The sequence below is a fragment of the Tachysurus vachellii genome, chromosome 7 (assembly GCF_030014155.1).
Source record: "Tachysurus vachellii isolate PV-2020 chromosome 7, HZAU_Pvac_v1, whole genome shotgun sequence".
Taxonomy (NCBI): domain Eukaryota; kingdom Metazoa; phylum Chordata; class Actinopteri; order Siluriformes; family Bagridae; genus Tachysurus; species Tachysurus vachellii.
In genome coordinates this window covers 8,399,420-8,410,527 of record NC_083466.1, presented here as the reverse complement: position 1 = coordinate 8,410,527, position 11,108 = coordinate 8,399,420, and the positions used below count along the sequence as shown (strand labels likewise).

The 11,108-nt window shown below is 38.2% G+C and overlaps 3 protein-coding genes across 3 annotated transcripts; 1 reads left to right on the top strand and 2 right to left on the bottom strand.

Annotated features, from left to right (window-relative positions):
• Positions 1-49: 49 nt before the first annotated feature.
• LOC132848122 (protein FAM217A) lies at positions 50-1,786 on the bottom strand. Its single transcript, XM_060873612.1, has 2 exons — positions 1,547-1,786; positions 50-1,049 (listed from the first exon to the last, which is right to left on the bottom strand). Exon 2 carries the CDS (start codon positions 905-907, stop codon positions 50-52), a length of 858 nt encoding a protein of 285 aa, XP_060729595.1. The 5' UTR covers positions 908-1,049; positions 1,547-1,786.
• Positions 1,787-3,079: 1,293 nt separating this feature from the next.
• LOC132848391 (myosin regulatory light chain 2, smooth muscle minor isoform) lies at positions 3,080-6,783 on the top strand. The gene is made up of 4 exons (XM_060874033.1): positions 3,080-3,152; positions 3,714-3,934; positions 5,039-5,200; positions 5,609-6,783. Exons 2-4 carry the CDS (start codon positions 3,751-3,753, stop codon positions 5,779-5,781), a joined length of 519 nt encoding a protein of 172 aa, XP_060730016.1. The 5' UTR covers positions 3,080-3,152; positions 3,714-3,750; the 3' UTR covers positions 5,782-6,783.
• A 1,669-nt stretch (positions 6,784-8,452) lies between these two features.
• On the bottom strand, positions 8,453-10,515 carry ccr9a (chemokine (C-C motif) receptor 9a). The gene is made up of 3 exons (XM_060874032.1): positions 10,431-10,515; positions 10,148-10,240; positions 8,453-10,020 (listed from the first exon to the last, which is right to left on the bottom strand). Exons 2-3 carry the CDS (start codon positions 10,199-10,201, stop codon positions 8,977-8,979), a joined length of 1,098 nt encoding a protein of 365 aa, XP_060730015.1. The 5' UTR covers positions 10,202-10,240; positions 10,431-10,515; the 3' UTR covers positions 8,453-8,976.
• Positions 10,516-11,108: the final 593 nt, after the last annotated feature.

Sequence of the window (11,108 nt, the reverse complement as noted above, 5' to 3'; positions counted from 1 at the left end):
GCATTACATTTCCTAAATGACAAACATCCAACAGTGATGAATAACAGGGTTATGTTTTCAATTTAGGAACTGTTGACTTTTTAGCTGACGTAGAGCTTCTCTGTGTCGTTAAACTGTTGGTCCTGTTTGGCAATGTGGGTTTTTGTGGGACCTTCACATTAACAGAGAAATTTGGGAACCCAGTTTCAGCTGTTTTGCATTTGCCTGACATGCTGTCAGGACATTTAGGCAAGGTGGGATGTGGCAACTTGCCTTTGCTTCCTTGTCCTGGTTTTGGGCAAGTATGATGCCTGCACCTGCATGAAGAGTTGGGAGAAACTGTAAGTTTGGTAAAACTACACACAACTGAGTTGCACTCTGCATCCCTTGATACCGCTGTCTTGCATCCTGGAAAGTCACTTTTTCTTAAACGTTTGCTGTTTCGTGTGTTAGCAGTAGCTGGACGGGATCTAGCTAGTTTTGCTTTTTCTTTCTGCACGGTAGCAGCCTGAAGCTTTTCTATCTCCATCAGTCGTGCTATTACAGAATCGAGGCAAGTCTCAGTCACATCAACATTTTCAGAAGACAGACTCTGTGTGGCGTCCAGGAGTGATGCAGGAAGAACCTCTGGGTAAAACGCAGTTTCTGTGGAATAATGATCCAGGTCCCCATCAAAAGGTTCTGGCTTCAAGTCTAATTCCACAGCTGCTGCCCATTTTGACATTTCAATGCTTTCCTGCTCTTGATCTGAAAAGTCACTGTCCGTGTGGCACTCTGACGATCCTGACATGTTATTCAATGAGTGTGTGTCACTTACACTCCCTTCTAAAAGTCCAGCTTCAGAGATGTTTGAACTTAAACAGTGTAAGACATCTTTTTCCTTATTTTCTCTTTGAGCTTCAGCTTGTCTTGCCCGTATGGGGGTCATTTTCAGCAAAGAGTTTTTCTTCTTTTTATGGCTCTGCTCGTGTGTTTGGTCTCTCAGATCCTGTCAGTGGTAACAAGAATGACCAATCTTCTTCCACCTGTGTGTCAGCATCCTTAGCTTGTTGTTATGATGATGTCTCAGACTATAGAAGATAATAAATGTACCATAATTAATTGAAGAGCCAGAAATTGAATCTCTCTTTCCTGAAGTCATTTCTCAACAGCCAGGAACTCATATCAGACTTGACATCAGATCCCAGTAGTGCAGAAAGCAAGAGGTCTAATGTTGCAGGATAATGCAGTTACATGCAGTTCAACTACAGGTTAAGGAAGGATTTTGTTGAAGCCTACAGGTCCCAATGCCAAACCTTGTCAGAAGCAACGGTGTACTTTATTTATTTATTAAATACAAATCAAATTTACATTTTAAGATGGGAGGCAAGATAAGGAATGAAAAGGCCTTGAGTAAAGATCGCTTTGTTAGCTGGACAAATGGAAGTTAAAAGGCACAGTACATGTTGCTGGGAGCAAATGAGCCTAATATTTCAGAACATTCTGTACTTGAACCCATAATGAAGACGCCTGTCATCAGGCTGGGAGTGTCTTTGGTGGGTGAAAAGAGACCTCTGTATCTACTTACACTTTGCCGGATTCTGGCCAGTCACGGCAGATGGCTGGCTCATTCACCAAATCGACACTTCTGGCTGATGAAGCTTTCTATAAAATGTTTAATGCAAGTTTTGAGGATTAGATGCTTTGCTACATTTCACAGTCAAACCAACCCGAAACAGCCGTCAAACACAGGTTCCTCAATTCGCTATAATAGAAAATTCACCACACATTAAAGCAAACTATTGGAACCTGATACCTTTGGTGCACTCAGTCCTTTACAGAGGTGTAAATATTCAATTTGTTGTGTTAAGCATCTGATTAAGAGATCCTGTAAGGAGAAAATATAATAGTGCATTAGCATGCATTTGTCTGCATGCACATGGTGTGTAGTACCTGTATGCACTACTATACACGTCTATGCTGGAGCAAAATATTTTATTTATATGACATTTACATAATATTTCAATTTTCCTTTTTAAAGGCATTGCTTTACACATGCACAAGACATATGTATTAATATTGTTCACTTACTGAAAATAATGAACCCAACTTGTTATTCTAGGCAAAGACACACCTGTGCTGAAACATTGAAATGAATTAAGAAAAAATAATATTACTAAATGCCCTGACCTTGAGATGGTGATGGAATGGTGGGCATTAGTGGTCTGTCCTCTTGGATGAGTGCTCTTAATCTTTTACACTGAACACAATCAACAAGAAGCTCCTGAGGCAGCTGGACATCAGGCTGTTGAATGGCCTCTTACGTCATTGGTTGTTGATAAGTGGGCGGGCTCATGGTAATCCTCTGGGATTATTATGTCCCGCCCATATTTCCTGTTTCTGGCCTATCACGCCCCGCCCACTCACAACGCTCTTGGCCTATAAGCCACGCCCATCTTCTCCACAGAGTCACACTAAAGTTTCGTTAGGGATCTATGGAAATTCATGATTTTTAATAAATACACGATACACCAAACCTGATAACCTCTTCCTCTTTATTTTCATGGTCCACCATCTTCTGTATAAATATTATTAAATTGACTGCCAGAGACGCTTTTCACACTTCCTGTTGTCCATCTTGAAAACCATGGCAACTGACCGGACATCAAAAACTTGCCACAAAGTAGACAATAGAGTCGTGCTAATGTAGACAAAGACTTCCATTACTTTACTGCAAGCAGCTATATAAATAAAAAAATAAAAAATACATACAGTATATATTTTCCTATTTAATCTTTTTTTCTCTCTAAATCTGGCCACAGTATTATATATTAGTATTTTCTTTTTTTTATTTATTATTTTTTTGATATTTCTTCGGCTCATTTTGGGTTAATTATTTCAGACTGTTGACATTATTTTCATTACTTAATATAAAAGTTTTTTTATATAGTAGCACGATTAGTGATTACTAGCCAAAATAAATATAAATCCAAAATTATTATCATTATTTTATTTTTTTGTCAAATTTGAATAAGTGCAATTTAAACATTATTAACCCCCTGTAATGTAAATAGTGGAATGTTCTAGTCTTGTTTGCGGGGCTCGGGCGATACTATTTTTTGTCATTTAGAGGGGGTGACTGTCAGCAGAGTCCTGGTGGCTTCGTTGGTGGCTCTTCTTTTATATCTAGTTAGGTAGGTTTTTTTATCTATGTACGTGCACAAAACGTCTTTCACAATGTTAAAGCCATTCAAAACCATTTAAATTCGCTGACTTAATATCTGTTTTTCGCTGTCTAGCATAGCTCGCTATCTACATCGCTCTAGTGTATTAGATGCAGATCTCCGCTGATCTTCAGTGCATTTGGTAAACGTAAACTATCCGTGCGTATGAGTTGTAGATCGTTTGTTTTTGTAACGTTCACTCACCTATGGTGGTTGACTTGACCTCATTTGCTCTTCAGGCAAATCTGATAAGCGTGTATTGAAATAACTGTTAGCATCTTACATTTTATATAAACACGTAACACTACGTTCAAAACTAAATTTCAGTAATAAAGCTAGTTATGTGGCTAGCTGTTGTTTAGCAGTTAGCACCCTGACTCTGTCTAAGCCAGTGGAAGTGTAATAAATCCTATTTCATCTATTATTTGTTAAGATAAATTATTATCCCAATACTGCCATTGTTTAACATCACTGGTGGTCGTTTATAATACAATTTTCCCTCTATTCTTTTTTTCTTTCTTTGTTTTTTAGCCCTTTCTCCTTGGTATTTAAAGACAAAACTGGTAAAATGTCCAGCAAAAGGGCAAAGGTGAAGACCAGTAAAAAGCGTCCTCAGAGGGCCACTTCCAATGTGTTTGCCATGTTTGACCAGTCACAGATCCAAGAGTTCAAGGAGGCCTTCAATATGATCGACCAGAACCGTGATGGCTTCATAGATAAAGAGGACCTGCATGACATGCTGGCTTCATTAGGTAACGTCCGGCCCGTTATCTGGTTACGGATAAAATACACGGCAAGGGAAGGAAAGGAACTCAAATTATTCACCCCCAAAACCAGCAGAAATGTCCAGAATTATTAGGAAATACTATTTCCAAATAAACCAGAATGTCCTTACGGTAAAATCATTTGTAAAACATTTAGTATTTCACCAGAATTGACCCCACTCCCTTTTACACACTGCAGTGTAAATAATGGAAGTTTCTAGTCTTGTTTTCAGGGCTTGGGCTGTTCCATATCGGTACAGCCAAAATTCATCAGAGTTTTATGACCTTATAGATGGCCCTTCTTTTGAGTTTTTATGTTTGGCATTACTGCCTCACAGCAGTAATTAACATATTTTCCCGCTGTTTGTGTGGTTTCCTCCGTGTTCTCCGGTATCCTCTTACCTCCCCAAAACAAGCCAGCAGAACATGTGTTCCACCACGTTCTAAGAATTTCCCAGGATAAGTGTCAGGAGGAAGCACTTACAGATGGTTATATTATGTTTTAGTACTAAATGAGAATGAGTACTTATGAGACCCAACACTTTAAAACATTTAAAACAGACTACTTGGGGAAACAGTTGGCTTGCAAAACATTGGTATAATTACTCATAACCTGAACCCCTAATAAATAAAATAAGGTAATTTAAGCAGCAGGGGCATGGTGGCTTAGTGGTTAGCACGTTCGCCTCACACCTCCAGGGTTGGAGGTTCGATTCCTGCCTCCGCCTTGTGTGTGTGGAGTTTGCATGTTCTCCCCGTGCCTCGGGGTTTCCTCCGGGTACTACGGTTTCCTCCCCCGCATAAATAAAGGCTTGCTGTGTGGTTGGTAAGGAAGGAATTCATTTCTCATCTTTATTCAAAGTGTCATTAGCTGGTACTGGACATCGGGGAGCTCAAGACAGAAAATAGCAACTGATGAGTATGTTCATCCTAAGCACGTTCAGCCATTTGGCTTTGCACAGACAGCAGTTACTTGCATTGTGTAGCTCAGAGGAAGAGCATATTTCCACATAATTTGGTTATTAGCAACATATAAATTGGAAAAGAAAAAGGACAAAAATGAACCTTATTGATACAACCTGTTTTTGTTAGGTAAGAACCCCACAGATGAATATCTTGAGGCCATGATGAATGAAGCACCAGGTCCCATCAACTTCACCATGTTCCTCACAATGTTTGGAGAGAAGCTGAATGGCACAGACCCCGAGGACGTCATCAGAAACGCGTTTGCTTGCTTTGACGAGGAAGGAACAGGTCATTCTTTTAAATAACAATAAACATTCTAGATCAATGCAGTGGACATAATACATTTTGGCAGAACTAGAGCTTTCTGGTTGTCACAAGTGTAATTATGGCATTTGGCAGACACCCTTATCCAGGGTGACGTACAAAGTGCTTTGAACAAAGGTCTTTATCAATATATACATAAACACTGGTTCACTCGGTTACATATTTATGATACCATTAATCTAAAGCTCTCTCTCTTTTTTTTTTTTTTTTTTTTTAAGAATACATAAACAAACATGGGAAATAAGTTCTAGTTTAACTGTCAATGTTTATTTTTAATTAAATTGAATAATTCTGTTCACCCAACGGTTTAAGGTGGGGTATGTATTTATGCAAGCCATTGTAAGACTTGTACAGCGTTTTCCCATCTTTCAGGTTTTATCCAAGAGGAATACCTCAGGGAGCTCCTGACCACCATGGGTGACAGATTCACAGAGGAAGAAGTGGACGAGCTCTTCCGAGAAGCTAATATCGACAAGAAGGGCAACTTCAATTATGTGGCGTTCACGCGCATCTTAAAGCATGGTGCCAAGGACAAAGACGATTAGGAAGTTACCGGAAACCCCATGCAAATTACACTGTTCATAACACTGCACATCATATTTAATTGTTATAGTAGGCCAGTTCACATGTTGGCTTTAGTAGGAAGGCACATAAACACTAAAAATTAAGACTGATAAACCTTGTAATATTGTCTTAATGTACTTATATATTTCTAATCACATAGGAAAAAACAGTGGCATACTCAGGAGCAAAAATGAAGCTGTAGCAATGTTACAAGGTTGAGTTAAGCTTACAGTTATTTCTGAAGAATGAAAACACCATTGCTGTATGGAATTATCTCCACAATAATTAATTATGCACTTTTTGATGCTATTTAGATTTTTAAGATATTTGAGAACACCAAGGTTGGTTTGTTAACAGTGCACAGCTGAAAACGTTACAGAGAAGACTACGGTCACTGCTACTGCTCAAAAAATGTTAGTAAGGGTGCTTACAACCAACCAATAGAATGTAACTGCTTGGTAGAGGCAGCTTCCATGATGTAACTACCGTACAAGCTCATACATCGTAAACTAGGCTTTTAGTCATGGCTTTCTGTTGTGGTGCAGAATAAAGAAATGACAAATGTATGCAGAGTTTAAAACAAAACCATTATAGCAACAGTAGACATCTTCAGTAGACAAATAGCTAGCAACATCTTCATGAGCTAGCTATTTATTCCCCTGTGATTCATTTCAGGTTTTATCAGAACAGATATGGTCACTTTTGATTCACGTTCCCTGCACTGAGAAAACATTTCGGTACCTAAGACTTGCATGTACTTGCGGCATATCTAGTTAACTCATCTCAAAGATGTTTTTGCAACTCAATATAAAGAGCCTTTGCAATAATATTCCCTAGGCCTGATATAACTAAGTATCCAGTTCACCAAGGTGAATAAATTTAATTTCCCAGACACTACATTTCAGGATCTACTGCTTAGATGATGTGTATAATATTGTTTATTTGTCCTTAATCTGTGTACAAATAAATGACAAATCCATCTCTTCTAGTCTCTTCAGCGTGGAAATGTAGCATAATGTGGTCTTGACTGACTATAAATAAGCAGTTAAGCATGTCTCAAATCTGCTGGGATGTTATTCATAAGACTATAACATTCTGTGTGTGATGTAATAACCTGTACTTTTGCTTATATGCCAGGGTTCGTTGTTGAGAGTAAGTTTGATGTGTGATAATGTAAGTTATACAGCATAGCATTATTGTAAGTGCTGAAAACTGAGCTGTTAGTTTTGTGTGTGTGACTCAACTTGTCACCCTTAAACCACTGTCACTTCCTGTCGTGCGAAGACGAGTTTATGTTCATGCACGCACGTATGCGTGTGTGTGTGGTTTTGTGATCCAATCTCAGCCAGTGGTATCAGCTAACCCTTACCAAAGTAGAACATTTTGTTTTTCTGTACGCTTAAGCTTCAAATAGTATGTAAGTAAAAAGACATGGATCCACATCTAAATTAAAAAGCATAAGCATATACATAGAAAAATGAGAAGATGAAGCACATCTTTACACCTGAATAATCACTAGAGTCTAAAGTGTTTGATTTAAAATAAAATGAATATACTGTATATACAACTTTTCTGGTTAAACAGATAACAGTCCTATTTTGTCAAAGGTTGTCAAAACGATGCTGTATCTGCTGTTATATTTTTCTAGATATACCTGGCTAAACACTTGAGTGCACATCAGTGCATTTCTCCAGTTTGCTGTTAAGGTTAACTTGCTTTTAAGGTATGATTTTATAATAATAATAATATTGGTTCAGACTCTGTGACCTGGTCACTGGTACACTGACTGAACTCATTATCATGTTTGTCTATTTATCTTGCCGGAAGTATTTACTGAGTACTTGTTATACGATAAGCAAATCAAGGTCATAAACGGTTGTATGTTGTCAGCAACTATACTCAGACAGGCTGATATTAAAATCATTTTTGATTCGTATTAAGGAACACAATATGTGCCAAGAAAACATTCTCCACACCATTACACCACCTCCACCAGTTTGAACTGTGACACAAGGCAGATTAACCCAAGTATTTATTTTGACCTTCTATATTATATACTTTTTTTTTATATATATATTATAAGGTTATATCTAGGTTGTGAGTTTTGAGATATAAGACATTAAAGTTTAGACATTTCAGCTAGCAGAACCTACACTTTAGTGTTATAACAAATTAAACTTATATAAGTACTGATACATTTATAAAGTGATTTTTGATCAAAAAACAAAATGAGGAAGCAGGTGTTTTAGGTTCAGAAATATACAATAAACATTCAAATGAGAATGAGAATGTTTTTCACCTCTTCTGTCTGAACTACAGAGGAGACTCTACCCACAAGTGCCACAGGCATTCGAAAGCTTTATGTCATGTTCACAACGGTTTTCTAACCACAATGTGTACTATTCTCATAGTGTGACCAGGCTTTGCACGAAACATTCAACAATGTAAACAAATAAGTGTAACCAAGGGATGTTACTTCTCCTTCTAAAGAAACATCAAAATTTTGTTCGATTGTGTGTTTATGTATTCAATTAGAATTGTGTGTGTGTGTGTGTGTGTGTGTGTGTGTGTGTGTGTGTGTGTGTGTGTGTGTGTGTGTGTTTCTTTGTGTGTGTGTGTGTGTGTGTGTGTCCAAAAAACAAGCTGAAAAGATTAGTTAAAACTGAAATTTAATTCTTGGTATAAAAAAAAGTGACTTCAAACATATATACACATTGGCTCAGTTTTGCATTACAGTGATTTCCAGGTAAGACTGTGAGGATTAAAAAAAAAGGAAATACAGAATTTTGGAATACAGATCTTGCAGCAATAAAAGTTGAGACACCTTGAGTCCTGAAAGTCAGACAAATAAATCAGTTGTACATTTCACCTAGATGTTATTTACATAGCTTTGAAGGTACTCAAGCCTTCTTTAATACAACATATGACAGAAAATAATGTAATCACTCTGCACATTCTGTGTAATTATCCCTCATTAACAAGCTTCTACAGATACACTGCTTCTTTTCACTGGCCTCAGTATTTGGCAGAGAAGAAAAGGATCCTGCATTCAGTCTTGAGGCACCTTTTTTCCTCAGAAGCAATCTGTCTCTTTGCATTCACAGATTCATGAACTTTCTGGTAAGCTTTTGAGAACTCATTCCTGAACTCATGCTAATACTGTCCAAAGGCTGAGTTTACAACGAGAAAGCCATGGTGCTTTCTGAATCAGACATGACAGAAGGTCGAAGTGAACCTCCATGTTTGCCGGATTTGGATGTTGTGCATCCATACTTTCTGTAAAGCTTTTTCAGGTCTTTTCGGAAGCGCACCCCAATGAAGGCATAAAGGAATGGGTTGAGGCAGCTGTGCATGTATGCCACACTCTTCATGACCTGCGCGGCGATGTCAAAGCGCTGGGCCTCGGTGCAGTCTGTGATGGTGGTGTTTGCTGCCTGTGCCGCCTCCACCACCAGCAAGCTATTGTATGGCAGCTGAGAGAAGATAAACACAGTCACAACTGCCAGGATGACACGCAGAGCTTTGTGCTTCTCAAAGTTCTTGGCCTTGAGCAATGTTCTAATGATGACAGAGTAGCAATAGATCATGACTAGGAGTGGAATGCAAAAGCCCATGCTGATCTGAAGAGCCAGGACCAGGATCTTGGTACGGTTGTTTTCATTGTTCCAGTAGACCATGGTGCAAAAATGATTGCCCTCAAAGTCCACTTTGGTTCGAGCAAAAAGAAACTCAGGGATGGACAATATGATGGCCAGGACCCAGACAAACACGCACACCACTTTGCTGCAGGTCAAACGCAGCTCCTTGGAGTTCTGTGCCTTGGTGCTCTGCACAATTGAGATGTACCTGTCCACACTGATGCAAGTCAACAGAAACATGCTGCTGAAGAAGTTGATCTTGTACAACGCCGATGTGCCCTTACACAGAGCCGTGCCAAATGACCAGCCCTTCATTGCATCGGCCGCCCATAAGGGAAGCGTACACACGAAGAGCAGGTCAGCTAAGGCAAGGTTCAGCAGGTACACATCTGTCATGGTCTTCAGTCGGTTCTTTAATTGTGTGTAGATCCAGAGCACCAGCCCATTCCCAATAAAGCCCAGGATGACGATGAGCAAGTACAAAGGGGGTTCATAGAACATTCGGAAGTGTCGCACAAAACTCTTATCGCAAGGGCTGTCAAAGTCATAATCCCCATTCCCAGAACCACTGCCGTAATCTTCCTGCAGATAAAAGAAGATCAATGACTCGATAATTCATTTCAAATATTCAAGTAATCAACATACAAAGAGAGCTGCAGCTTTAAATGTAGATGGTGATTTTCAGCATGCAGCTTTAGATGCTACTTACTGTTGGAGTGACTGGCGAAAAAAAGCTAGCCAAAGTGGCAGTCATATTTAACATGTTTATTCTCTGAAGTTTCTCTGGAAACTTTTCAGAAATCTAAAAACAGTAAGAAAACATGTAAACATTAATAGCTTATTATTTCAAGCACCACATAGCAGAATAATATCAGAGTTTAAATAAATCAAATTTTTAACTTAAGCATCTTCAAGCAATCAAATAAGATTCCCTTGTAATTATTTGTATATGTATTTCTTTTCTTTTAAAGTTACTGTTAAATGTTACTTACAGGTACAGAGGTGTCCCAGAGTTCACAGGTTAGAAGGTTGCAGCTGCGTTTAGGTCTGTTGTCTAGCACTCTGTGTTTTGCAGAAGCTTTTAAGGCCTCAGATTAACCACACTGTGACGCACATGTATTTTTTTTCTTCTCTTTTCCTGTGTATGAAGTTTGGTCATAGTTGAGAACTTACTCACATACTGATATCACTATATTCAAATGAATAATTACTGTTACAAAGCAGGGAATGAATTATGCAGTGTGTTATGCTAATAAATATTTATCTAATTAATACTTAAGTGGTTTAAAAGTACTTTAGTATAATTAGTATTATTATTATTCTTACACAGTAGATTTTATTAATTGGATTGTTAGATTGAGTTCAAACTCATTAGACATTTTAGGTTAGTTATCCTCAATGTAGAAGCACAAGTGTGCATTTTATTCAAACTAGATTGTGTGTATGACTGTGTAAATGAAATGACTCAAGTATCGCACTAATCAAGATTATAGCGATAAACAGTATATAGCGTCATTCAGTAATCTTCCAAGCATGATTCCATATACAGTGGGTACGGAAAAAAGTATTCAGACCCCTTTAAATTTTTCACTCTTTGTTTCATTGCAGCCATTTGCTAAAATCAAAAAAGTTCATTTTATGTCTCATTTTATTTCTCACTATGGCAGAGT

What these genes read in the sequence shown, in the direction of transcription:
- ccr9a (XM_060874032.1), bottom strand. Translation starts at nt 10,201, where the DNA reads ATGTTAAATATGACTGCCACTTTGGCTAGCTTTTTTTCGCCAGTCACT. An exon ending in TTTCGCCAGTCACTCCAACA is followed by an intron (nt 10,021 to 10,147) that starts GTAAGTAGCATC and finishes TTTTATCTGCAG; the next exon opens with GAAGATTACGGCAGTGGTTC.
- LOC132848391 (XM_060874033.1), top strand. Translation starts at nt 3,751, where the DNA reads ATGTCCAGCAAAAGGGCAAAGGTGAAGACCAGTAAAAAGCGTCCTCAG. An exon ending in TGACATGCTGGCTTCATTAG is followed by an intron (nt 3,935 to 5,038) that starts GTAACGTCCGGC and finishes TGTTTTTGTTAG; the next exon opens with GTAAGAACCCCACAGATGAA. An exon ending in CTTTGACGAGGAAGGAACAG is followed by an intron (nt 5,201 to 5,608) that starts GTCATTCTTTTA and finishes CCCATCTTTCAG; the next exon opens with GTTTTATCCAAGAGGAATAC.
- LOC132848122 (XM_060873612.1), bottom strand. Translation starts at nt 907, where the DNA reads ATGACCCCCATACGGGCAAGACAAGCTGAAGCTCAAAGAGAAAATAAG.